The sequence below is a fragment of the Catharus ustulatus genome, chromosome Z (assembly GCF_009819885.2).
Source record: "Catharus ustulatus isolate bCatUst1 chromosome Z, bCatUst1.pri.v2, whole genome shotgun sequence".
Classification (NCBI taxonomy): Eukaryota; Metazoa; Chordata; class Aves; order Passeriformes; family Turdidae; genus Catharus; species Catharus ustulatus.
In genome coordinates, this window is record NC_046262.2 from 14,166,905 (window position 1) to 14,192,827 (window position 25,923).

General features: G+C 38.6%; 1 protein-coding gene across 5 annotated transcripts in view; it reads left to right on the plus strand.

The window, feature by feature from the left end:
* The window catches only part of GHR (growth hormone receptor), a 122,410-nt gene that overhangs the window by 93,439 nt on the left and 3,048 nt on the right, over positions 1–25,923 (plus strand). For 4 of the 5 annotated variants that reach the window (XM_033086259.2, XM_033086258.2, XM_033086261.2 and 1 more), the window contains exons 4-9: positions 15,563–15,692; positions 16,734–16,894; positions 18,663–18,841; positions 20,354–20,525; positions 23,007–23,097; positions 25,824–25,893. In XM_033086259.2, coding sequence (XP_032942150.1) covers positions 15,563–15,692; positions 16,734–16,894; positions 18,663–18,841; positions 20,354–20,525; positions 23,007–23,097; positions 25,824–25,893 — 803 coding nt within the window. The remainder of the gene's footprint in view (positions 1–15,562; positions 15,693–16,733; positions 16,895–18,662; positions 18,842–20,353; positions 20,526–23,006; positions 23,098–25,823; positions 25,894–25,923) is intronic. The other variant, XM_033086262.1, reaches the window with a different exon arrangement.

The window sequence follows — 25,923 nt, forward strand, 5'->3', positions numbered from 1 at the left end:
CACCCCACCATCACCTCCAGTGGCAGCAGTCAGCTGCTTCCCTTCCCCAGTCCATTATACCACCAGCTCATACAGCTGTTGGGCCAGAGGAGAGCAAGTGGCCTTGGGGCCTCCTTCTTCCTGTAGCACAGCCAGCTGTGCCTGCTGGAGGAGCTGGCAAGGAGCTGCAGCCAAGGAGGAGAGATCAGTATCTCCAGGTGGCAGATCAGTATCTTCATATGGCAGATCAAAGAACCTCAGCTCCTTTCTTCAGGGCATGAATTAAGACCTTTGAAGTCAGAAGATATGATTCCATGTCTTTGCACCCAGAAAGCATGCCAAGAAGCCCAGATAGAAGAGAAGTGATAGAGCCCACACAGAACAAGGAAAGCTTTAGGGCAGCATTAGTGGCATGTATCCATAGCACCCTGGGAAGTGTTCGGTGGGCCTGTTTTGACATCACTGTGCTACAGATGTTTAAGAAGGGGTGCCAGGCTTGTTTGTAGAGATCAGGGACAGCTGATTGCAGCATGGAAAGATTCCCTGTGCTCCCTTACTTTGATAATAGCAGGAAACCCACAGAGAGATTATCCAGCTTGTACCTATTGCATATCCTGTGTCTCCTGCTTAAGGCAAATACATTGGTTTAGGATGTGATTTGATTTACTGTTTAGGTTTCTTATATGTGTCTTGAGATGTTAAAGGAAATCCCTGATATAATGGGATGCTTCATGGGCAAGGAAGGCAGCAAACTGTGCAGCAGAGTTGTAGAGGGAAGGGTTCTTGGCTAGACCATGAGAAGTAGGACATGGGGTTTGTGAGGATGTTTATGATTGGGTTTATGGCTAATACAGTATCTAAATATTGTTGGTCTCTAAATAACAACTTTATCATCAGTTGCAATGAATTATAGTATCTAAAGAGTTCTAATATAAGCAGGCTCAGCTAGAAATATACAGATTTACAGTCTTCAGACTTGCAGACTTCACAACTACAAAGCAACAAAGCACCTATGGAGATGATTCAGGATTTTTTTCTCTCACTTTTACTTACATATCCAAAAGGGAGTGTTCCATCTTCAGGCTGGATGGGCTCTGCAGGCATTCCTGGCAGGGAGGAGGCTCTCTGCAACCTTGGGAGGCCAGTTTGCACAGCTGCCCCAGTCTCCAGCAGCATTTCATACCCTTCTACTGGCTGATGTGCTCCAAAGCAAATGCAAACATCTCAGCTCCCCCATCTCTGGAATGCATTCATTATGCAATCATACAGACAGTTCCTCCTGCAATACCCACCTGGAGTTCCTTTCATAGGAAGAACCACACTGAACATCAGGGAAAAGGAAAAGAGGGAGGGACAGGGATGATGGGCTTTCGAGGAGAAGGGAGCTGTGATGTGTGCATGCAAAGTCTGACGTAATGGCAAGACTGTGTCGAATGCTTGTGTCAAAACACATTGTTGGGCCTGTAAGTGTGAAGAAGGGCTTTTGAGCTGTGGATTGTAGCTGCACTGTTAATTTTGTGTTTTCGTTGCCCAAGAGCAGCAGTATGTGTCTGAGATCCCTTGTGGAGCTGGTCCTGACCGCATGTGGTGCAGCAGAGGGAACATGGTGCTGTTGTGGGGAATGTGATCTGTCATGTTTCAATTGTCCTCTCTTCTCAGAACAGTTGCCAATTCTTTTCTGCAATAACATCTGCACGCTTTCACCAGGACCAAGTGTATGTAGATTGTGTCTGCTCATCTCTTTTTCTTTGAGTCCTGAAGCAGTTAAGTCTCTTGGCTCACTGGTGAGAAAAGGAACAGAGAGACATATTGTAAAATACAGATGGAATTCTCTGTGTCACCACTGAGGCCTCTGTCTGCATGTCAGTCCCTCTTGTTTATTGTATTACTCTTCTATCTCAGGGAAGAAGGGTGAACCTAATATTAAAACTTAGAGGACCATTACTGGATATAACTGCTTGGACATATTTTTATTTTTTAAAACTATGCTGTTATGTATTTCAGCTTCCTATTGTTTTGTGAAAGATTAATTTATTAAAGAGATCTCTGTCATTGCTCATTGCCTGGACACTGTCTGATGTGATCTATATTTTTTCTTATCTTTTCAAAAGAAACAGCTGAGAGCATCCGGAGAAATAATGATCTTCACTTTTCTAAAGTTACTAACATTTTTTTCCTATTTTGAAATTAAAACAGTTAGTAGGAGTAGTAGTAGTAGACTTGTACGTATTTTGATTGTCTTGGGCCTGTCTCTGTGCTAGGTGTACATGCAGAAGCTAATGATACTATACTATATACTATACTACACCTTGTGCAGACATAGCAGAAATTATTTGCACTTTATTTCTGGAGGAACCATCAGAATGTGATGGCTGATGTCATTCAGTATAATGTTGTCTTGGTCACTGAGCTTTGAATATCCCCTCTGCAGCTTGCATATTCCTTCTGGGGACTGTCTTTATATGTGGTACAGTGCAAAGTTTGTGGAAGCAATCCAGATAGCCTCCCTAGACTTAATTATTTTTTCCAAACTCTAACTGCATTCCCTATTTTTACATTACTTTTGGCCCACCTATAAAAGGAAGGTGATGAAAGTCACAGGAGAGCCCCTGCTCAGAGACTTCCAACTCAGTTTTGAAGGCATGGGAGAAAACCTGTAACACTTGCCTGGCTATACTCAGCTCGATTGCAAGCTGAAGAAGTATTTGTCTGTAGAGATGCAAATAAGCTTCCAAGCTTGGAGTGCTGAGCTCAGATTTCCTGAGTTTAATCCAGCTGTGACCAGCATTAAACACTAATGAACATCTGCCAAGGAAGGGCCTTTTAATGGAAATAGTGTTGTTCTTTTGGTAGAGTCTTTACTGCAGTGTTTTAGAAAATAAATCCATGTTTTTCACAATTTGCAAAGTTCAACTATAATGGTTGATGTAAACCTGTCCAACTGTTCAGAATCATTCTGGCCTCAAAATCAATGACAGAGAGCAAACATTATGGGCTTTTATTGATGAGTTCACTTCTTAGACATGCCAGTAAGTGCAAGTAGGTCTGAAATACTGAACATGTTAAACAGACTATCTGTTTACTTTTGCCATCTAATCCTTTTCCTCTGTTTTGAGCTTTTTCAGACCTAACATTTTGCTTTAATTTCTGCCTTTCTGTTGAGTTTCTCGAATGTCAACTTTCCACAGAAATATTTTGCTCTTTCTTTTTATGTGTTTTCATTAAAAAATAGTTTTGTAGTGACCCAAAATAGCAAAAATCAAACATTCTGAAAGAACTAGTGTTTGTTTAAAATTAGGGGGTTTCTGTCAGCTACTCAGAGCTTGTGAATGAGCCCAGGCTGGTTCTTAAGGCAAATTTGTGCAGTCCCTTCTGACTTTTTTTGAAAATCAGAATAAATATCCACCTATGGCTGTAATATGGAATAATTGGTGTAATTTCAGTTGAATAGCAACATTGGCTTTTTGTTCTCAGGGAGGTGTACATCACTGATAGCTCAGCTTCTTATCTGCTTATGCAGAATTATTTGGTCAATCTCCTGCTGTGGCTTCGGTCTCTGGTGCAATCCCTCAAGCAGTGCTCAGCCAGGTGTTTGTTCCACCTAGTAAGGCAGGAGGGAGCACTCTCCTCCCTCACAGTCAGATTTGTTTGAGGCTGTGTCTCACTGTCCAGACCTGGAAATGGCTTTGAAACTCCTTCAGATCAGCTTGGCACCAATTAGCCATTCCCTGCAGGTAGTGTCCCCTTTTTCACTGACAGAGAACAATTTACTGAAGTGAAAGTTCATATCATCACTCAGGGAGAATCTCACGTGACTCATCCTCACAGTTTTTTGTATTCATTGTTTTAAAGTCAAGTCTAATCCTCTTGAACTCATCATGCTTTTCTGCTTACCTGAAGAGGGAGTGAGTTAATCACTTAATCTCATGTTCCTCAATGTGCCAAAAATGTAGTTTTGGTCATTTTATATAATTACAGCTTGCAGTTTTGATGAGGAGATTGTGTGATTGTAACATTACTGTTTAGTCCTGTCTGAGGAGCAAACTCTTACTGTGAAGGAGTGTAGATGGAATCATCACACCACAGTTTTCCTGACTGTAGTCAGGAAAATCTGGCTAAATGCACACAAGTGGTCTGTGACTTTTTTGAGATCGGTGTGCTCTTACTAAGGCACTGGAGCAAAATCACAAGTTCTGGGTTTAATGGTGTGTTTGTTGACATTTGCAAAGTAGCTAATGTCTAAGACACATCTCAAGAGAGCAAGGAAAGTTGGGCAAGAAGTGAAGTGATGCATGGTTACTGTAGGAGACGAGTTCTGCAGTACCTTCCTTTGGGGTTTCCAAAATTCCAGGGTCTCTAAAGCAGGCAAGGTGTATCTCATTGTCATACCTAGTGTCAATGCATAGCACATATATCTGTGACTAACTACCTGCATTTAGAAAACTGATTTCAAATGCAGCTTTCTAACTGACTGGCATTTAGTGTGTCTTTAGTGTGTGTCTGACGAATTGAAGCAAATTTTGATGGCAGGATTTTCTGAGTAATCATTTTGGATTTAGCATCTGTTCTTTCTTCATCTGAACTCAGTTGAGGCTCATAAAGCAAACCTGCTGCTGTTTCTCCCCTGCAAAAAGCAGAAATTTTGGGAAGATGATGTGTAATTTTTTAAAGATAATTTGTATAAGGGCAGTTGCAAAACTATTCATTATTTCTTTCATTTCTTTGATTGTTTTAAAGGCTTATTAGATCTTTCCTTATTGATAGAGCCCATTAATCTTTTGGTAATCTAAATAAAGCATGGGAACAGTATTCCTTCTGCATGAATGGCATTCAGGGGAATGAATCCCTCCTAGGCATAGTATTGTTAGCAGTCTCTGCTTTTATCAGAAACGGAGTCTTCTTAGGCATGCTAAAGACTACAGTAATTCAAGAGACCTAGATTGGTCTTTAGTTAACTTGAATGTTTGAGCTTGGTTTTTTCCTGTCAGGAAATATTTTCAAATATTTTCTGTATTTTCAAATTTAAAAAAAAAAACACGTCTTCCTTCTAAACATCTCCTGTAGTCATTTGAAAAGGCTAGTTTATGAAATGTCATTGGAGGAAAATGGGAAACCAATGGGAAGCCAATCATTCTTTAATAGTCATCAAACTATAATAATATCTCAGGATATATATCTCAGGAGCCTTTATTTCAAGTACTGTAAAATACTTCAAGTATTCTGTCTGTGAGCCTTCCCTATGTAAGCTCTGCAGCTCAGGGCTGACAGCACTGGATTCTTAGAAAGACAAAACAGGTGCCAGAGGAAGTCAAGTTCATCAGAGGATACATAATGTAAATAAATCACTTTTGGCAGTCTGTCAAAAAAAATATAATATTTCCTCTATAAATCTGTCCACTGTGATTTTGAATATGACTGTTTTGTCCAAATCTCCTCTGCAGTAGTAAAATAAGGATTAGTCTGGTGGCTTAATTTTGGCCACCCAGTTCCATAGAGATGATCAGAAGATCTCTTAGGTTCACAGCCAGATGGCAAAAATAAAAGCTGAAGGAAAATATGTACTATTCCCTTAAGTCCAACTCACTTCTGAGTCATGAGTGTCCCCCATTTGTATGTTCTCTGGTGTTTTATTCATCCTAGTGCTAAATTGCCAATACTTCTGGGGGTGGGGGTGTGTTTTTCCACTGTTGATTTAATTCCATCAGTCTGATATCATTGACATGATCTCTTTTCTTGTTTGGTATTTACATCATCCTGAATTTCAGATAAAGTCAAGATGCATCCAGCTCAGCAACTTTCCCATTTTGGGAAGAACTTCAGATACTCCCTACTTGTAATTTACAACTGTGTCACATACATTTCCTTTCATGTGCAGGAATCCAGCTGGGATCCAAAGCACATATGTCAAGTCATGGCTGCGAGAACTGCTTGGTACTCTGATTTGTTGGCTGAGGTTTTTTCAAACAAAACTTGTTTGTCAATTACTAGGACTTTAAAAGGATCCATCACAATATTGGCTTGATTTCTGGCCATTAGGAGTGGAGATTGTTGCTTTATAAATACTATTAAATGGACAATCCTAGCAGGACTACTAGAACTTTGCTTAAGAGAAGACAAAAGTGTGGTCACAGTGATTTTCCTTTTGAAAACTACTAAAAAGAACGTTTTTACAAAAGCACTGCAAAACTGCAAAGACTCATGTACTTGTTAAGTTTAAGGATAGAAGGAGGAGAAAACAATACTTTTATTCTTCTCGGGTTTGATTTTTGTATTTCACTTTGAAGCTGGAAACTCATAGTTTATGATTCACTGCAATAATAAAGCTCTGAATTATGGAATGAGTAAGCATCCTGGCTACAGTAATAAAACAGACACTTTAAAAAGCACAGGAGAAATCTGGCATGACAGAATATTCTAAAATACTCAATTCGGTTTTCTTTTGGATGCAAAAGAAAGTGTTATGGTTTAAAGGTGCAAAAAGAGTGAAAATACCATATAAGTCCCTGTATACTTCACAGTCTGTCTAAAGATGAAATTGGGTGGTTGTCATGATGAAGAATTGTGAGGAAACACTAGGACTTGCAGTCTTCAAAAAGTTTTCAATCAACACTGCCACAGGAATCCTTGGACTGCTTTGAGGACTCTTCTTTTGAGTGCCTGTGGCCTTGCTTGCCCAGGATGGTTTTTGTAGTAGCACCTCTCAGGAACGGCTCAGTAAAATCCTGTGGAGTTTCACTCCAGGGGGAGGTAACAAATGACCCTCCTAGTAACCTAGCCTCCATATAATTTTTATCTCCATTATTTTTAAATTGCTGTATTGTGACTGTAACAGGGAACTTCCCTCTGGACTGAGGAACAAATTGTTGCTGCCTTTTCAGAATGCTTTTCAAAGATGTTCAGATAGTTGGTCTGTGGATGGAACTGGAATTTTTACTGTTTCAAATGGAGATTGTTGAAAATCTCTGTAGAGTATGAGATAGGATTTTTCTGTCATGTATGAAAGAAATACTGCAAATATAACATGCAGACATTGTTTTGAAGAACAGTTAAAACCTGCAGAAGTCAGAAATAACTTGAAAGTTTAACAGTGGAAAATACAAGAATTTAGACATTGACTCTGGTGTCCTAAAAGTGTGAATTAAAAGGACTGAATGTCAGGTATAAGGCCAGATTAAAGGCCAGTATTTCTCCAAGTTACTTCATTCAAATGTGGAAAGGTTGTGGATGGGAAATAAACAACAAGAAACATCAGGACACATTTTTGCATAACCAGCCCTGTTTTTATGATGTTTGGGACATAGTGTCATTGTCATCTTACCCACAGAGTTTGGGATATAATATCACTGTTAATGCACAGCTGCATCTTGGCTGTGAATGAAACCTGGCAAACTCACAGCCCAGCTTTCATGGAGCTCTGATTATATTAGACCTGATGTTTCACAATTGTTGAATTTGTGAGGAAGACCTCAGTCTTTCTGCTGTGCAGTCATTATTCTGCAGTTGTCCCTAAACAGGTTTGCTGCATCAGTGCTTGCTTGTCTCTTTTCACATTGCCTTTGCAGCCACATGCTTTCTCCTCCAGTCTGTTACCTTAGCATCTCCCTTGGGTGATCCCAGGTATGTGCATGCTGTTTCTGCTCTACACTATCAGGGTGTGCATGTGCCAGACCCAGAAGTTGTCTTCACTGTTTGAACTGCAGCCTTACATCAGGTCACACGTTTCATTTGCAGTTTGTCAATACTATGCTGGTTCTGCCTTACCTCAAGTCTTCTACTGCCCTTCCCAGCCTTCCTGTCATAACCACTTACGCCCTCTTGTGCTTTTCTTTCCAAACATGTAATTTTCTCATTCTTCTCTTCACCTGTGTCTTTGTCTTCCTTTTTCTTTTTCCCCCTGTTTTGGCTCCATTTGTCTGCTCCTACTGCAGGTTAGCTGTGCTGTAGCTTTTCCTTTGTTAAAACACTCTCTGTATTGTTCTCAGGCTGGCACTTGTGCTGTTTGCTTTCTTAACACCACTGCATAGACATTTGCCACTGCCAGGTCTTGCAAGGTGTGCCCCACAGTAACCTGCCCACCATGGGCTCCATGCCCCAGACACCTCCACAGGCTCTGGGGCTCCAGGCTTGGTTCCCCCTTCTCCCCTGATCAGACCAAGACCTGGCTACCTTTACCCAATGCCAATAGCCACTGCAGTGCAGGCAAAGCTCCCCATCCACACAGCTTCTTGGTTATAGGAAGGGAGCTAATGTTAAAACAAGGGAAGTAATTTGAAACATTTAGGCAGGAGCATTAAGATGTGCCCTGAAGTGACTTTTCATCAAGTTTTGTCAAGTTGGAGTTCTTAAACCTTGGTTCACACCTGACAGTCTTACTCCCCATGTACTCTGAGTACTTTCATCTTAGAGTTTGGGAAGGTGTTGGAGACTGGATTGGGAATGCCAAGTTGAACTTTAGCTTTTCTATCTGGAAAGCTTGTCTTTCTGGAGCTGGTTCTGAGCACCGACCTCTGATAGTTTTGGAGGGGCCACATCTCAGTAAGAATAATCCCTCATTGCTGCATGGTGGGGAGCAATGCATTTGGTTTTAGACAGATATTAACTCTGAGCTGGGATTCAGAATAGAAATTGCTAGTACATATGCAGGAGAAAGAAGGACATTGAAAATTATTATCAGTACTGAAAAATTTGTTTTGCACTGAGAATGGCACGGAAGACCTTTTGTGGTGTTTGGTAATTGCACATTCTGTTTGGCCACAGGAGCTCATTTGTGCTTCCAGATTTCCTCATATTCCCTACCACATAATGCTAGTCAATACTGAACATCTCCAGCAATGGCTGTAACAGATAAAAGCATTACACATTATTCATTTTGTATGTAATTTCTTGGAAAGGTCATTTCAATTTAAGCTACAACTATGTAAGCAATTAAGAGAGAATTTGAAATGGGTTTGTTACATTAACTGCCTTTCATTTACAAATACCATGGCCTTTCTTTTTCTCTTTATTTGTTGTATATGAAAGCAGGCCAATAGATAGGGCTTACCTGCGTCAGAAATCACTTGATTCCACCACTGCACATGGGAGGGCATGATTTGCAAAGCACATACCATACCATGGAACATGGCACATGTGCACACCCTCTCTCCTCCCTGTGCTGTCTCATGGGTAATGGTACCAAGTAATGCTGTGTGATCTTTTTTCCCCTCAATCCTGAGCTTTATTTACATAGTTTGTGTGCACTACCCTTATGGGCCACGTGCATGAGCAACACTGATTTCTGTTCCGTGGATGCCTAATAGCATGTAAAGTGTAGGAAACCAGCACAGCTGCTGGACTTCTATGCTGTCAAATAAGCTCAGCTTCTCCAGGTTTTTGTGCTTTTAACTACACCAGTTTGTCTTTGACTAAAGATGGAAGAAGGTTTTTGCTGAAAGAATAGCCAGAATTATCCAGTTATCTGTTTTGCAGGGATGCCTACATAATGTGTTTTGAGGTAGCAATCACCACATTAATCTTCAGTGCAGAGGTAAACATCCCACTTTCATGCTTCTAAGCAAAACACCTGAATTTATCATGAGCTATTAAAATATTTAAACTTATTCTATGGGCATAATATTCTCTTACATTTCCATTCTATTTTCACTGTGATACAGTATATCTGAGTTATTAAGCTTTGCTTTGTTTCTGTCAAGTATTTCGTACAAAAGGATCTGATTTAATACTGATATGAAATAAATTTTATTCTTTTCCACAAAAAGTTGTTCTAGAACTTGGTCCATTTTGGGTAGGTTTTACTTAGGACAAAAACTGGATCAGATTAGCAAGCAGCCTTATAAAGAGGTTATTGTCTCCCTGTTGCATCTCTCACTCTCTGTATAGGATGTCTGACAATTTATTAGTACTAGATTGTACCTATTTAACATATCATCCACTGACACCAAATGTGGTTCATTTTTCTGCTCAATTTAAACAAATTAGAATTTGCTGGTAGCATAGAAATCAACCAGCTCTTATTAAATGACCCAACCTTTGATGAGCTTGGTGAATTCAGGAGCAGGACCTAATTGACGGAGCATTTATTGTCAATGCAAAAATCTGAGCTACAGGAAATAGCACTCCAGCTCTTCATAGCTATTTTCAGTGTTAAATGTAATGAATTCCCTTCTTTGTATTGCCGTTTCCACCTTTCTCTATTACACTCCATCAGTGGCACATTGTATGTGCTGTGCGAGTGGATTATATGAGAGGTGTGCAGCTGCATAAGGTTTCATCTGTCACTTATTTGCATATTGGGACAGGTTATTCTTCTGTGAGTTTAACTCTTCTGTAGGTTTGACTGGTACAGGAAGTTCTGATAATGGATAATTCTATATGAACTGTCTAAAATTCCCAACCAGAAACACCTCCTTTTGTTCAAAAAAAGTGCAGCCTCTTTTATAATTTTCTGTTTAGTTAGCTTGATTTTTATCAATCAGTGATATGCCCATTATTAACTCACCTACCAAAGTCCCACACTAGTAAGTGGGACATTTCTGTACAATTTGTGTACTCCTCCACCATTGTCCCTGCAGAATTACTAGAGGACTGGTGGCAGTAAGACTTTGTCCACAATGATGATAAACTGTTTTGCTTTACACATTTCAGTTCTTTACTCTTCCATGCTTCCAGCTTCTTTTGAAGTTATATTATATTAGAAAGACTTTTAAGGAAGGAGGGGAAGGGAGAAGAAAAAGAAAAGAGGAAAGGAAATTCAATCTATAATAGAATTACAGTAATTTCACTATTATAAACCGCACTGAGTATAAGCCACCCTTCCGGGTGCCAGCAACTTCTCACTCTTTGTCCATACATAAGCTGCACCTGATTATAAGCTGCACGTTACAATACAGAGTGTGATAAAAGGTATCTATTCTATCACCATCTGTTGAGGGTGGGGGCAGTGATCCTTATCTCCCTGGGAGATATTCTGCTAATGGACCATCCATTGAAACCAGGCAGGGCAGTGTTCTTTATCTTTTCACACCCCATCCTTCCTCCAGCGAGTCATTTTCTGCTAATGGCCATTGAGTCCCACTGTGGGACTGATAAAATTACTGCATCCCATTGGAAGTTGCTCCAGCCAGGGGGAAGAGCCCAACATTTCTTACCAAGATAAAAACAGAGGCTTTGGGACACTAAGGGAGCCCCTTTCTCCACTGGACTCCAGAGGAAAACCGGATTTCTCCACAATCACCACTGGATCTCCAGAGAGAAACTGCACCTTCTGCAGGAGCACTGCTCCAACTGAATCACATCTGTCACTGCAGGAGGATGCAGCCACCATTTAATGGGACAGGGTGTCAGATTGTACTCTGACTCTGTCAGTGTTTTGGGTTTGTTCTTTGTAGTACTGTATTTCTATTTTCATTTCCCTAGTAAAGAACTGTTATTCCTAATTCCCATATCTTTGCCTGAAAGCCCCTTGATTTCAAAATTATCATAATTTGGAGGGAGGGGGTTTACATTCTCCATTTCAAAGAGAGGCTCCTGCCTTTCTCAGCAGACACCTGTCCTCCAAACTAAAACAGCAACTTTTCATTCTTTGTCCATATATAAGCCGCACCTGATTATAAGCCGCACTCCGGGTTCAGACCAAAATTTTAGTCAAAATGGTGCGGCTTATAATCATGAAATTACTGTACCTTTCTAACACTTTTTTCTGGTTTTTCCTGTTGAAATGGCATACTTGTTCAAGCCATTATCTTGAGTAAAGTAAGTGGTTTTATTAATGGCAGTTTGACTGGAACTTACTGGATTAGATAGGAAACGAGCAAGTGTGTTTCCATGCTTTATTTTGCTGTTCTTTGTTTTGCTCTTCTAGTCTATTTAAAATCTTGGTTGACAGCCTTTACTTTCAGTACCCTGCTGCCTTTATGCCTAAATGCATTCAGCTGAGGTTTTGCTTACAGTTACCACATTCTGGGACAGTTTGTTCAGAGGGAGCTTACACCAGGTCCTGCAAAATGCTGATAATTGACTTGTGTGGGAAACAAACAATTCATCAGCTCTACCCCAGGAATTACACAAGCCTTACACAAGTCAATATGTTAAAGTTTTCTTCACTCAGTCACAAAATCTGCGGTTTTGAAGGCTGGAAACTTGGCACAGAAAGTGGAAATGTTTATCATCAGATAATATTTCTTTCAAATAGTCATAAAATAAAAATATATGTGTCCATATAAACTACTAAACCAGGAACTGTGAATCCCAAACAAAAATGCTCCGTGTTCAAAAATTATCATGTCTGTTGAAGGAACATCTATGAGAGAAAGAATTAATAGTCCTGTCATGGTGAAGTGGAAAATAGAGACTTGGGCGTACATTCCTCTGAAGTTAGGACGTAAGAGACCAAGTCTTAATCTGTATCCTGCATTGCTAATCCTCTCCATTGTAAGTGATGCCTTTCTGCTTCTGTTACAATCTGTTTTCCTAAAAGAGTTTGTAAATTTGAAAGTGTGCATAAAGCTGGTAAATTCCAGAGAATTAATTTTTAAGACGTTGTAGAGCCTATATCTAAGATTCTGTTGGACCTCTCAAAATCTAAGTGAAGTTTTATTTGATTCAGTTCATTTCATTATGTGAAAAAGCAACTGTGTTTCTTTATTTACCCTTACAGATGAGAACATAGTCTGCATGGTCTTTAAATACTGTGTGTTCTAGCTATAAATACAACTATAAATACATCAACAGAAATACTCTAAGTTAGGAGAGTTTTCCAATATATCACTTTCTCAAATTCTTAATGTGTTGCAGTAAAAAACCTATATTTTCATGTAACTGAGGATAGAAACAGGAAAAGCCATAACATGTACTTCCTTGCACCCTATCTGTTTATAGAAGAAGGGAGAGATGTGTCTTCTTGATTGTAGGAATTATGCAATTGAGGCAATTTTATTCCTATCTTTGAAGTAAAGGCAGAAAATTTAATTCATTTTTCTTGATCTGTTTTAAAACAGTTATTTTTCTTTGTTTTGCTTTTATCTAATAATGTGATTTTCAATTAAATAAGAAAATTCAAATTTGAAAACTGGATGGAACACTCACACTTATAAAAAGTTATAATACTGTTCTTGAATCTTTTATCCTATTTTATTTTGGATTTATGTTATGATGATTTGAAGTTTTGTGATCACATGCTGTTTCTAACAAAGATATTTACTATTTGTCAATTATTTGACAAGTGATATAAAACTGTGCAAAAGCTCAAATCAAGGTAAATCCCAGAAGCATTTTGGAGTTTTTCCATAGCTGTCAAACACTGAATATCATACCAAATATAGAATAGTAAAAATGTTTTGTTTAAGTATTTTAAATATTTGTAAATATTTTTAAGTTTTAAATAAGTTTTAAATATTTTCTGGAAAAATAATAGTGCAATTTTTTCCATTTGCAGCAACAGTTCATTTCAAAATTTGTTTAAGTTTTAAACTGAAACTTATTTAAAGTTAAGTGAAATAAAACATGCTGTCTAAGGAAAAAAAGGCTTTTAAAAATCTTTCCAGTTAAACTTCAGTTATTTTAGGGGGTGGCAAGATGAATTCTTAATGCCTTGGGGAGGGAAGGAGAAGGCAGAGAGGTTCAATCTAACCACCTTGTAAAATCTATTTGCAAACATAAGCTCAGGCCTTTTTCATTGTCCAGAGTGTAAAATCAGACAATTTTATGGGATGAGCAAGACCAAAATTCATAATACTCAAGTTTTATGATGCATAATACATAGTATTAGTTACTTCCTGATGTTGGCAGTGTGTAGTATAAAATACACAATTAAAATCATTGAGCCCTGGAAACACAGATTGCTCAGGCATGGAGTGGCTGTGTCTGTCTGAGCTATAAATAAAGGAGTCGGCGTTCGTGAATGCCACAATATCCTCTTGTGTAGCAGGAAGTGCATGGTGCTTGTGGATGACTGTATCTTTTTCTGATTTTGAAGGTAAGTATCTTGTATTGAGTATTACTACAGAATCACAGAATGGTTTGGGTTGGAAGGGACCTGTAAAGATCCTCTAGTCCAATCCTCGTGCAACCACCCAGGATGTCTTCAACCAGACCAGGATGCTCAGAGCCCTGTCCAGCCTAGTCTTGGATGTTTCCTGGATGAGGCATCCACCACCTCTCTGGGAAATCTGTTCCAGGTTTTCACTAACACATTTCAATTCTGATACTCACAGCTGTGATACTGCCAAGACATTTGCAACGTACTTTGCATGCAGGGTCTAATGGCATCATATTATTCCCTTTTCAGGGATCATTTCACCACTCATCATTTCACCTGACTATCACCTACATCTTAAGTGCATTTTGGAGAAATTTTCTTAAATAAATTATCATATTTCCCAGGTAGTATGTGAAGAAAGTAGACACTTCCATGTGCATTTGATCTCCTTCTGAAAGCTTTCCAGGTCAAATAGGGAACACTGGCAATTAGAACCTTCAAAAGGAGGAAAAAGTTAAGGCTTTACTTTGGAAGCAGTGAGTCTGCAGAAGCAGTACCTGCAACTTTTTGTTTTTATATTTTTCACAAGGGTTGATGTGGCTGACTTATTGTAGCAGTCATTTTATGACTTTTCATCGTTGAGGTTTTGACTAAGAATAGAAATTACGGATACAGAAGTGGCACGTGGCATGACACGCCCATGCTTAGAAGTCCCCTTATCTCCCTCAGAACAAAGTTGTGTCCACACAGCATTGAGCACACATACCTGAGGTCAGCTCAAGGTAGCTTCTGTGTGAGCAGGCATTGTGAAATGCCTCAGCTGGGTGTGTGCTAAGCTGTGGTGAGTCTGGTAGAAGCTCTGCAGTACCACACCTTCCTTAAAGCTGGTGAAGCACTAATTCAGGTGCATCTGTGCTGAGCTAACCAAACTGGGGACAGCCAGCTGGTCCAAAGGCAATGATCCCACTGTACTCAGCCTTGGTGTGACCTCCCTCTTTGCATGCAGTTTAAGATTTGGTTTCATCTTGAGGAGGGAAACAAAGCTGATAAGAGGGCTAGTGACAGGACACATGGGAATGGTTCAAAACTACACCTGGGGGGTTTGGACTGGGCATTAGGATGAGTTTCTTTAAGTGGTCAAACCCTGGAACGGGTATCCTAGAGAAGTGGTGGATGCCAAGTCTGCCAGTGTTTAAGAGGTATTTGAGCAGTGCCCTGAATAACAGGCTTTAAACTTTGGTTAGCCCTAGAGTGGTCAGGCAATTGGACTGGATCGTCGCTTTGAGTCCCTTCCATCTGAAACAAGCTTTTCTATTCTATTCAGTTACAGCTTGTAAGGCTGGCAAATCTTTATGCCGAATGTCAGGCTGTGACACTATCACTTCTACATGGTAAAAAGAGAGCTTGACTCATCTTGCAAATTTGGCTTCTATAGTCGTGTACATGTATGCATATAGGAATTTAAATCTCACCTCTTTGTACACAAGGGATTGGAAGAAAATTTAAATACTCAATAAAGGTGCTGAGTTTCCTTTAAATAGCAGATTAGTCTGGGGTTTGGACTTGTTTAATGTGTATCCTTCTGTCCCCTGCTTTTTTTTCTGACAGACCTTTTGCAGCGGCCACAAATCAGCAAATGCAGATCACCTGAAATGGAGACATTTTCATGTTTTTGGACTGCTGGAAATTTTTATAACCTCACTGTTCCAAGAATACTACAGCTGTTGTATAAGAAGAGGTAATAAAAGCTGAAACAGGAAACGAGAGAAGTAATTTATTTTACCATGCTAGTTAGGTTGTTACTGTTAATTTTTTGCTGTGATATGAGCCATATCGTTTTTAAGGGTATAAAACCATGTTTTAAGTACATTTTTTTACAATATCAGAATTTATTGGTAATTATTAAGCAATTTTCAACAATAAGCATTATTTGGCAGATAATTAAGAACACCTTCTAAGTAAATTTAGGTCCAGGTTGCAGAATCTAAAACTGAACACTATATGGCTTGGGTAAGGATTTTTTAATAGGCAACTTCAGTTTGTTCTTTATCTGTCTAACCTGAAACACTGAGTGCACAGATGTGGAGGTTGGATACAGCCCCTTTCAAGTTTTTATTAAAGTTTTATGAAGTCCCCATTGATCAATTGCTGTGATAAAGTCTGAATGTACAGTCCAGGGGAAAAGGCTGCTCTGATACTGGGATAATGTTTCATTGAGTCCTGTTCAATTATGACTCAGCTCCACTTTAAGCTTTTTTAAATTTCAGGTTGCTACAATGATTAGCCTGAAAAAGGACACAGACATCACCAGTAAAGGCTATTAAGGAAATAGGCCTTTTGTTCACAGGAGCAGGAGTACATGAATTTCTGTTCCCTCTAATGACCAGGTTTTGATCTTTTTGATCTACAGATGCTTTTTGATGATGGTAACGATGCCTTTGTGTAGCATATTTAAGCCTAATGGCAAGGCTGGCTTTCTTAGTTCCTCTGAGACATCTCAGAAATCACAGTCATGGAATAACAGAATCATAAAATGGTTTGGGTTAGCAGACACCTTAAAGTTCAGCTATTTTCCAGGCCACTATAAGTACATGAGTACCTAAACTCAGTTATGAGGGTTTCTTCAATAGTGGTTTCATTGTAAATCACCATCAATATTGACATGGTTTCATCCCTTTCATAAGTTTTACAGCTTATCAGCACTGTGTCTTGTAATTTGTACTTTATAAGGTCTATAAATCTCTCTCACACAAATGTTGCATTTTTGTTGTCATTTTAGTAATGAGGAAGACTGGAAAGAATGCCCTGATTATATCACTTCAGGACACAATAGCTGTTACTTCAACGCCTCCTACACCTCTGTGTGGACACCATATTGTGTCCAGCTTGCCAGTAAAAATGAAATACATGATAAAAAGTGTTTCAGTGTTGATGAAATAGGTATGTTTCCATTATGTATCTATACCTCTATAAGCTTTAGTATCACTTAGGCTGTATTTAAATATTGCCTATCAGAAAAGTTAGTATCTAAAATATATTATACAGTAATTTCACGAATACAAGCCGCACCAATTTGACTAAGATTTGGCTCCCAAACCGGAAATGCGGCTAATATGTGAATAATTTTCTGACATTTACAACCTCAGAAGTGCCAGGCAGAGTGCCAAGCCGTGCAGCTGCAAAGCCCGCATTTCACGATTGTTACAAATTGCTACTCTGTTGCACCGTGGGTGGAGCCTGGCTCCCTGCAAGCAGCACGGGGGGTGGGGAGAGAGGAGGGAGAGCTCTCTCCTTCCCTCCTCTGCCGCAGCCTGGGGGAGAGACGGGGAGGCCCCGCGCCGCCATTACCGCGGCTCGGGGGGAAGGCGGGGGCCCTGCGCCGCCATTGCCGCGGCTTGGGGAGGCAGCGAGGTGCTCTGTCCCTGCCCACTGCCGCCGCCGCGGGAGCGGTGGGGGCTCCGTCCCTGCCTGCCACCACAGGGCAGCGCCGGGCCAGGGCGAGCGAGCCCAGAGGCAGCGGCGGCCGGCCCCCAGTGGCCCCGCCGAGCAGCAGTGCCGGGCTGGGCTACCTGGTCCCGTCAGCAGCCCCAAGTGGGCCAAGCCTGCACAGCCCGAGCCAAGCCAGTAAACCCCGCCCTGCTGCGATTCTGTTACTGTTTGGCAACTTTGTTGTACACGGGTCCTCGCTGTGAACGACAGAGCGGCTTATACTCGGGTGCGGCTTATTTATGGACGAAAAACGAAATATTTGCCAATACCCAGAGATGTGGCTTATACTCAGTGCGGCTTCTATTCATGAATTTACTGTATGTAGGAAGGGATTTGATTTTCTAACACCACAATGTGATCCACACCAGAAAATATTGCCTAGATAGGAAGAAAACTTAAAAGATTAAAAAAAACAAGTGATTTATTTTTCTAAATAGCAGTGGTCTCTCAAATGTGTGCATGCTTAAATGAGCTTATCTTTGCTATCGCTTTGAGTCCTTTCTAGTGGATGCTATATCTCCTGCAAAGTTGGCATTAAAACCTTGATTCTGCAAAACTCTGGAAGCCAAACACTGTTTTGCTCCTGAATCAATTGTAATCTAAAGGATCCGGATGTCTAGTGTTTCCAAGCTAGGCTTTATATTTGTGACAATATAAATTGTTACTGCCTGGGACTTTACAAATGTTATTGCTTGTTCAGAGTGGTAGTGTACCTGCATATCCAGATAATTTATTCCTACAGGTGATTAGAATGCCCAATGTTCTCTTTTTTTCAACTGAGCAAATTTAGACTAGTTTTTCAATTACCAAAAATTTTCAGTGTATTTCTACAATAGCTACTAAATATTTGTCTGTTACTCCGATTACTGTTTTTATTTCTAGTCAGAACTCTAGATTTAAATTTTGATGGATAATTGTTTATATCTAGTGTTTTATAATCTGCTATTCAGAAATGTAATTCAGTCAGGAATACATTCTTAATCTTATTTATTAGTTGCTTGGGTGAGATTTGTGCAGAACATGTCTACTGCCAATTGTCAAGGTGCCTTCTTGTTACCTAATTTGCAATGACTTTGACATGGCACTATATTAGATTTCAGTCAGAAAATACATGGTTAATATACTTTTTGAGTCCTGAAATAATTTATCAGTGTGTAGTAAGAATGGTCATTTCACATTAAAAACTGGCTGTTTTATTCCAAATACTCTGTTTAAACAGTCCTACCTGATCCCCCTGTCCACCTTAACTGGACTCTGCTGAATACTAGTCAGACTGGGATCTATGGAGATATCCAGGTAAGATGGGATCCACCACCAACAGCAGATGTTCGGAAGGGATGGATTACTCTGGAGTATGAATTGCAGTATAAAGAAGTTAATGAGACAAAATGGAAGGAGGTATGGAACAAATATTTATTATACATTAGTCATAGTGCAGTGCAGGCTTGTTCTATCCCTAACACTATGAAAAAGATGTTTGTAATTGCTAATTAGACAATGTCTTAATTCTTAAAAAATATGCCTAGCTTTCTTTCTCACATTTTCCAGCTAACATTGTAACTTTATGTGTTAAGGTAGTGGACAGGCAGGATAATAAAAAACTCAGAAACACCTGTGTTAGATTAGTAAATGTAGAAAGAGTCAGATATATGCAAGTTTTTTCAAGGCTAAAATATTTATCTATTGTTTTCTTAAACTCCAAAATCTAATACATTGGAGCAATGCTACAATTTCATTCTTCAGTTCCTTGCTACAAATGCCTTCCCTAACGAGTGTTGAAGCACATTAAGACAGAAATGTCTGGTTATACATTGTCAAGTTATACATGTCTAGTTATTACTAGTTTTTTGCACAAAGGATAATCCTTGACTGCTTAAATATACCATAATGCTTAGTTAATTAATTAATTAATTAGTTAATAAATTAATTTTTTATTAGTTATATGTACAAAATTCCCCCTTACTGAGTCTTGTTTGTAATTTTTCTCTATGCCTCAGGATGATTGATTGCTTTTTCATGCATAGCCTTGATAATATTTCAATATATTTTCTAATTGAAAATAAACAACTTCTAAATTGAAGAAAGAGAAAATATTGATTACTAAAGTGTTAAAAGCAGTAGATTATTAAATTATAATTTTTCTGATATAATCCTTCATTCTGCAGTAAAACTAGAATATAGTATCTGCCACATGGGTTTCTATTTTGAGCACTTTTTCCTTGTTTTTGTATACTTTTGTAGGGCTACTGGAATTAAAACAAATATTCTTAGAGGTGTAATAGAAAAAGGCAGAAATTTTTAGACCTCCAATGATATTCAGCAGTATCTAAGTATGTTTCAGCTAATATAGAAGTGTCAAAGACCAACAGTCTGATGCCAGCTCTCACACAGTCTCCATTATCACATTTTGTATATAGCTGAAGATTTTGGGGACCTATACATCATTCTCCAAATCAAAACATTTGTAACATGCAATATGTTTTGTTATAGACATTAAATCTGTAGTGGAGATTGCAGTAGTTGTAGAGCTCCCATGTTATTTTAACAGCATTTTTGGCATTCTGCAATCAGTAATGTTGTGTTATAATAAAAAGGATTTACAACTTGAAAGACTAGTGAAAGATGTTCACACCACCTGCTTATGGCATGTAACAAGGGAAGCTGCCTTTCTTCACTGACTGTATCTATGGAGCTTGGATTCTCTGCTTTTGGTCCCCTGAATAACAGAAATGCTTGATGACTACTAAGTTGATGGTAAATGGTGTGAATGTTCTCTGAACTCTTCTTGTGGTATCCTTAAAATTCCTAGTAGCAAAAATGCCTTCAAATTTTTATTTCTGAAATCAAGCAGCAGTGTAAAATTTCCAGTACAACTCAAACAAATAAATCACAATCCTTCTGTCTTTCCAGTTGAAACCCAGGCTTTCAACAATGGCTCCACTGTACTCTCTGAAGACAGCAAGAGATTATGAGATACGAATCCGATCAAGACAGCGAACTTCTGAAAAATTTGGGGAGTTCAGTGAAATCCTCTATGTATCATTTTCTCAAATAGGCATTGGATGTGATCATTGTACAGAAGGTAAATAAGCAAAGTGTTTTTACAACTGATTCTTGTCTTTTCAGTGATGGGGGGAGGGTGGTTTAACCATGTTGTATAGTTGAATACATAGGTAATCAGCCTACTACATGAGAATCATATGGAGAGATTGAGAATGTTCAAGTTCCATATACAAGTTCAGAAGTAAACTCAGAAGAATGTTTCACAGATCATCAGAGAGCAAAAATACAAATAGCTTTAAGAATTAGAAACTACTATTGCACATCTCATAGAGTCTAAACCAGAATTAAATCTTATACTTCATCATCTAAAATGAGCATCTAAAATGAGCACTTCAGTTCAGAAGAGAAGAATTGTGATTTCTTGTGATAGTGTTGGCTAAGGCTTTTTCCCAGAATTCTGTGCTTTTCTGATTATCCTGATATACTATCAAGGACAGTGAGTGTTTTACTCATTCTTGCTTTTAAAGTGCTTTTAAAGACTGAAGAAGAAGAAGCAACCATTGAGAATCACATTTTTTCTGTTGAAGGAATGAGATAGTGCCTTTTCCAGAAGTGCTCTTGGGTATGAATTACTAAATTAAGTCTTCAAAATATGAGGGTTTCAGCAAGAAATTTTAACAAGCTGCTTCACATCATTTCCCAGGGTATTAGTGAAGATGTTACATAAAACAACCTGTAACTCTTTCAAAATCTTGCTAGATTCTCCTTTTTAACTCTTCCTATTATTAGTTCTCATTTCTAATTTATAGGAATAGTTAATGTTCTGTACATGTAGATTTTTTTTTATTAACTCATCCACATTAAGTGATCAAGGTTTTCAATGAATGAAATTAAAATACTAGGAAAATCTAAGGCCATCCTACAGTCATTTCTCTTCAGTCACTGCAACACAGATTCTCCAAGGTGATCCAAATCCATACACCTCACACAACAGCCGTGAACTGATTTTATTTGAGAATTTATTTTTGCTTCTTTTGTATATCACTTTCAGGAACGCAGAATTAAACTTTAGTTTCATGTATTAATAATATAAAGTTTTCTAATGCAATGATCTAACTTCTTGAAGGAGCTGGACATTTGCTGGTCTCACTGTCGTGACCATTAGTTACTAAAACAGAGATCTGTTTAGCACACACATATCCATATTCCTATGGGCTTTATTGATGCCTGAAAGTGTGTCTGGTGAAAATCAGAGCTGAGAACACAAGGCTCAAACTCGTACCTGAATTTTTTATTTTGTTTTTTCTCTGGAAGGTCATTTATGATCAAGTTCTAAAGCTTTCCATCCAGTGTTCCTTGGCCCAAAAAAATTGAGTGACATTTTTGTAGGAAATTCAAAATTATGAAAAAATGAGAAAAAGATAAGACTAAAGCTAGAAAAAAAATTCTCTATGCTTTGTAATTTATAATCTCATATTAAGAATAATGGAATTGCTCTAATTTAAGAGTATTTAAGAGATAAAACATTTCATTTATCAGCATGGTTTTTCATTTCTACTAAATTGCATTTTTCAACTAATTTCTAAATTCTTTGTAGCCACCTGCAAGGTAGATAAAAGGGGCGGGTTTTTTTCATTTCATTCAGTTGGTTCACAACATAATTAATGTTCAACCTTTAGAAAGAGAAGTGATATTTTTTGACACCACCATACTTTAGTCTTGTGAGAGAAAAATAGTTTGCTTGTGATTTTCTGTGCTATTGGTAATGTTCTTTCAGCTTGGATGAACAAGTAGTAGCATGGTCTGTGGCATTATATGCCCTCAGGACTACACATACCATGCTCCAAGCAGGCAGTGTTCCTCATGGCTGGTTTTGCTACAGACATTATCTTTATTAAAACCTTATTTAGATTTATGAAATCAGTCTGGTTTAGCAAGGAGTCTCAGTGGACTCGTGGAAACTGCTGAGACCAAAAACAACCATGGATTAGGAATGATCCTTCCCACTTCAGTGCTGCCACTTGAGACTCTCCCAAACTACACCCTCCTCACTCAGTCCCCCCTTCCCCTTTCTGCTCCAGTGGGAAGGAGTTGAGAAATGATGACACAAAAAGTGATGATCATGGGTTGAGACATGAAACAGCAAAGTGATAAGAAAACAAATGGTAAAAGCAACAACATTAATAGTGAAAGTATACAAAAGAGAGGGTGGTTCAGACCCTCTGAGTGAGAGATAATAGAGATAACGAGCAACATCAGATAATGCCACCACGTTTTTCAACCAAAAGTCACACCCTTCTTCTTGGAAGCCAGGGAGTCCCTTTGTCCACCCCTGGAAGTGTCATGAGGTGGTATCACAGAACCTCCAAGTGCTGGCCAGAACTAGAACAAAAGCACATTTTTATTTCTGCTGAACACAGAACTTTCATATTTAAGTAACAAAAATTTTCATCAGTTTTTTACCACTTTGGAATCCTCAGGTGGTAGAAGACATGGTTGAAATTAAAGATGTGACAGTGATGGAGATTCCTGCTTATATGTTCATGTTTTGTTGTTTCAGAAGTTGAGTTTCCATGGTTCTTAGTTGTTGTCTTTGGAGTGTGTGGGCTGGCTGTAACAGTGATCTCAATCATGCTGTCTAAACAACCAAGGTAGAGACTTTTTATTTGTTGGATTTTATGTATCTGTAGCTAAAAAAAAAAAAAAAAATTAATAAAAATAAATTATTTCAAATTTGGGGGACTAGGAACCATTTCGAACATTTTTGGCTGTTCTTGTAAACTACATATAACAAGAATTAGTATGTATGGAGCCTTTAGCACAGGGAATCTGATTATGTTGATCTCATTTCACTGTAGTACATTTTATTCTGAAGAATTTACATGACTGATTTACTTAGGCTTTGAAGGGGGCTGGTTTTTAGCTCACTCAAATTCTGTACATGCTATTTTTTATTCACCTGCTATTTAAAAGTTTCATACAAACCTATATGTGTGCATTTGATTTTGTTCTTAGACCACTCCACTAAACTCTATTTCTTGGAGCCAAGGGAAAGAGCTTGAGTCACAGGGGAATATTTGGTCTCTTTGGATAAATTGCAGCTCCTGTAGATAAGAGGAATAAAATGAAACAAAGCACAGAATTGTTTGTTTGTAAAAATTTAAAAATTGTGTCATATACACAAATGAAAGAATTAAACACACATAAAAATGACAGATCTTAAAACTAATTAATCCCCTTACGCATGTTTTCAGGGATAGATTTTGGCGGAATTCAACTTGGATGTCATATGAGTACTTTTGTATACTATGGAGCAACACCATGGTCAAGACCTGGTGCACACATTCGTGTTGTTAGTGGTCTTGTGTGCACACTTTGATAATGAACACTGAGTAGTTTTGCACATACCATCAAACGGTGTAATTTCATTCCACATACTGAAATTAAAACAATATGGTGCATTTGGAGTAGATCTAAAAAATTTTTTTTCATTGAGCAATAATTTTTTATTTCAGCAAGCTCTGTGCTTTGACAGAGTTTAATTTCATTTGCCATTCCCTGCAATAGCATCCCAATCCCAGATTTAAAAGCAAGGCTCCTCATACAATTCATGACAAAAGCTTGATGTGTCAGAATGGAGCAATGTGCGTGTGGCACCAGGGAGCTAAGGTCAGCACACTGAGCAAGGGTGGCTCAGTCTCAGAAAATCCTGAGGTCTGTAGCTCTGGATATCTCTGATCAGAGTTTATAAATACATTCCATGCTAATCATGAATGCTGGAAGAAGCTTTTCTCCACTGAAGACCTTCATGTGGAAAGTTTTTCCGGACTGCGGGCTTGTGCCCTTTGCTTCAAACTGCAGCATTTAGTGGTGGAATGGCAATGTATTCTGCAGAGAAGCAGCCTGCATAGGTTTTCCATAATGCAAAATATCCAGGCTTGGTTTCCTCCTGATTCTACAAGATACCAATTCATATTTTCCTCAGTTCTGATCTCATAGGCTCTGAACGAGTCTCTCTAGGACAGATGCCATAGGTTTAGGTCATTAGAGTTGGGGGATGAATTATGCTAGGCTAAGAAAGGAGCAGAGGCTGCTCCCTCCCAAATATCTTCTCCAGGCAGTGAGTGGTAAAATTCTTTGTTTCACTGGAAGCCCATGCCCAGTCCTGTCAGAATATCTAATTTGTGGATTCAACTGAAAAACAAATCCTAACCCTGATAGCCCAACCAGTTTACCCTGCCTCTCCAGGGTTTAGGTGGAAAATTACTGGATTTCTGGCTCTCATTAGGCTGGCTGGGCAGAACACTGAAAATCTGCTCGAAAGCAGAAATATCTGAGGAATTTGGACATGCCATGGTTAAGCCGAAGGTGCCTAAATTTCTTTCTAGGCACTCTTTAAGACTTCTGTGACCCTTTCTGGACCTCACCAAGGTCACTAAAAAGGCAGCAAAACTAATACCTGGATTTTTATCTACCATTTCCCACACCTTACTTTCTAAAATAGGCAATTAACTCTTTATAAAGAGAATTTTGAATTTTCCTTGTGTTTATCTGTTTGCAAAAGAAGCAGGGAGGTAAAATGGAAGAGATAGTCATGACCAGCTAACTGTTGGATTACTATTAAGGGAAAATCATACTTCTGTTATAATTAGGGGGCAGAGGGGGTGGTGTGGTTTGATTTTGAGTTTTTTGGTCCCCTAAAAACTTACAAATGCACTTTATGAAGGATTAAAATAATATATATTTCCACAGCCTGCAAATGCTCAAGCAAGTTCCTAGACCTTTCTCTACAAGAGTAAACCCCTGCCTTAATTATATATTATTTGTTGCACTAAAATTTCAAAAAGAAGAACTGGCACAGAGATAGCAAAATACTAGCCTAAGTTCTTGCAGATGTTTTTCAGTTTTATTTATTATTTCTAAATAATTCACTCTTTCCACCAATTCCCATTTTCTGTCCCCCTATTTAAATTTATTGGGCATATGCAAGGCTACTCTGTTCCTGAAAAAATTTTGGAAAAGTCACCACATACTGAGGTTTGTATCAGATTCCATTCAAAAGTATGTAAAAAGGGAATCTATTGGCAGAGCTCTAGGAATTTACTCTCTTTCTATACAGCATTGAATTGTCAAAGACCAGGCTCCAAAATGGATTGCCACATCAATTTAGGTGATATCATAAAGGAAACTTGCAGAAAACTTGTTTCTTAATTTGTAATGAGACAAAACATTACTTCTTTTTGTTAGAAGTATTTGAAATTTTATTTTCAAACATTTAGGTTTTGAAGTAATTAAATATAAATGCAATGTAATCCTGTCTTCTTTCTAATATCCTCAAAAAACCCACTGCCAATAAAAGCCTTTTTTTTTTCCCCAGGTTAAAAATGCTTATTTTTCCTCCAGTGCCAGTTCCAAAGATCAAAGGGATTGACCCAGATCTTTTGAAGGTAATACTAGACTAAAATCTACAGTGAAAA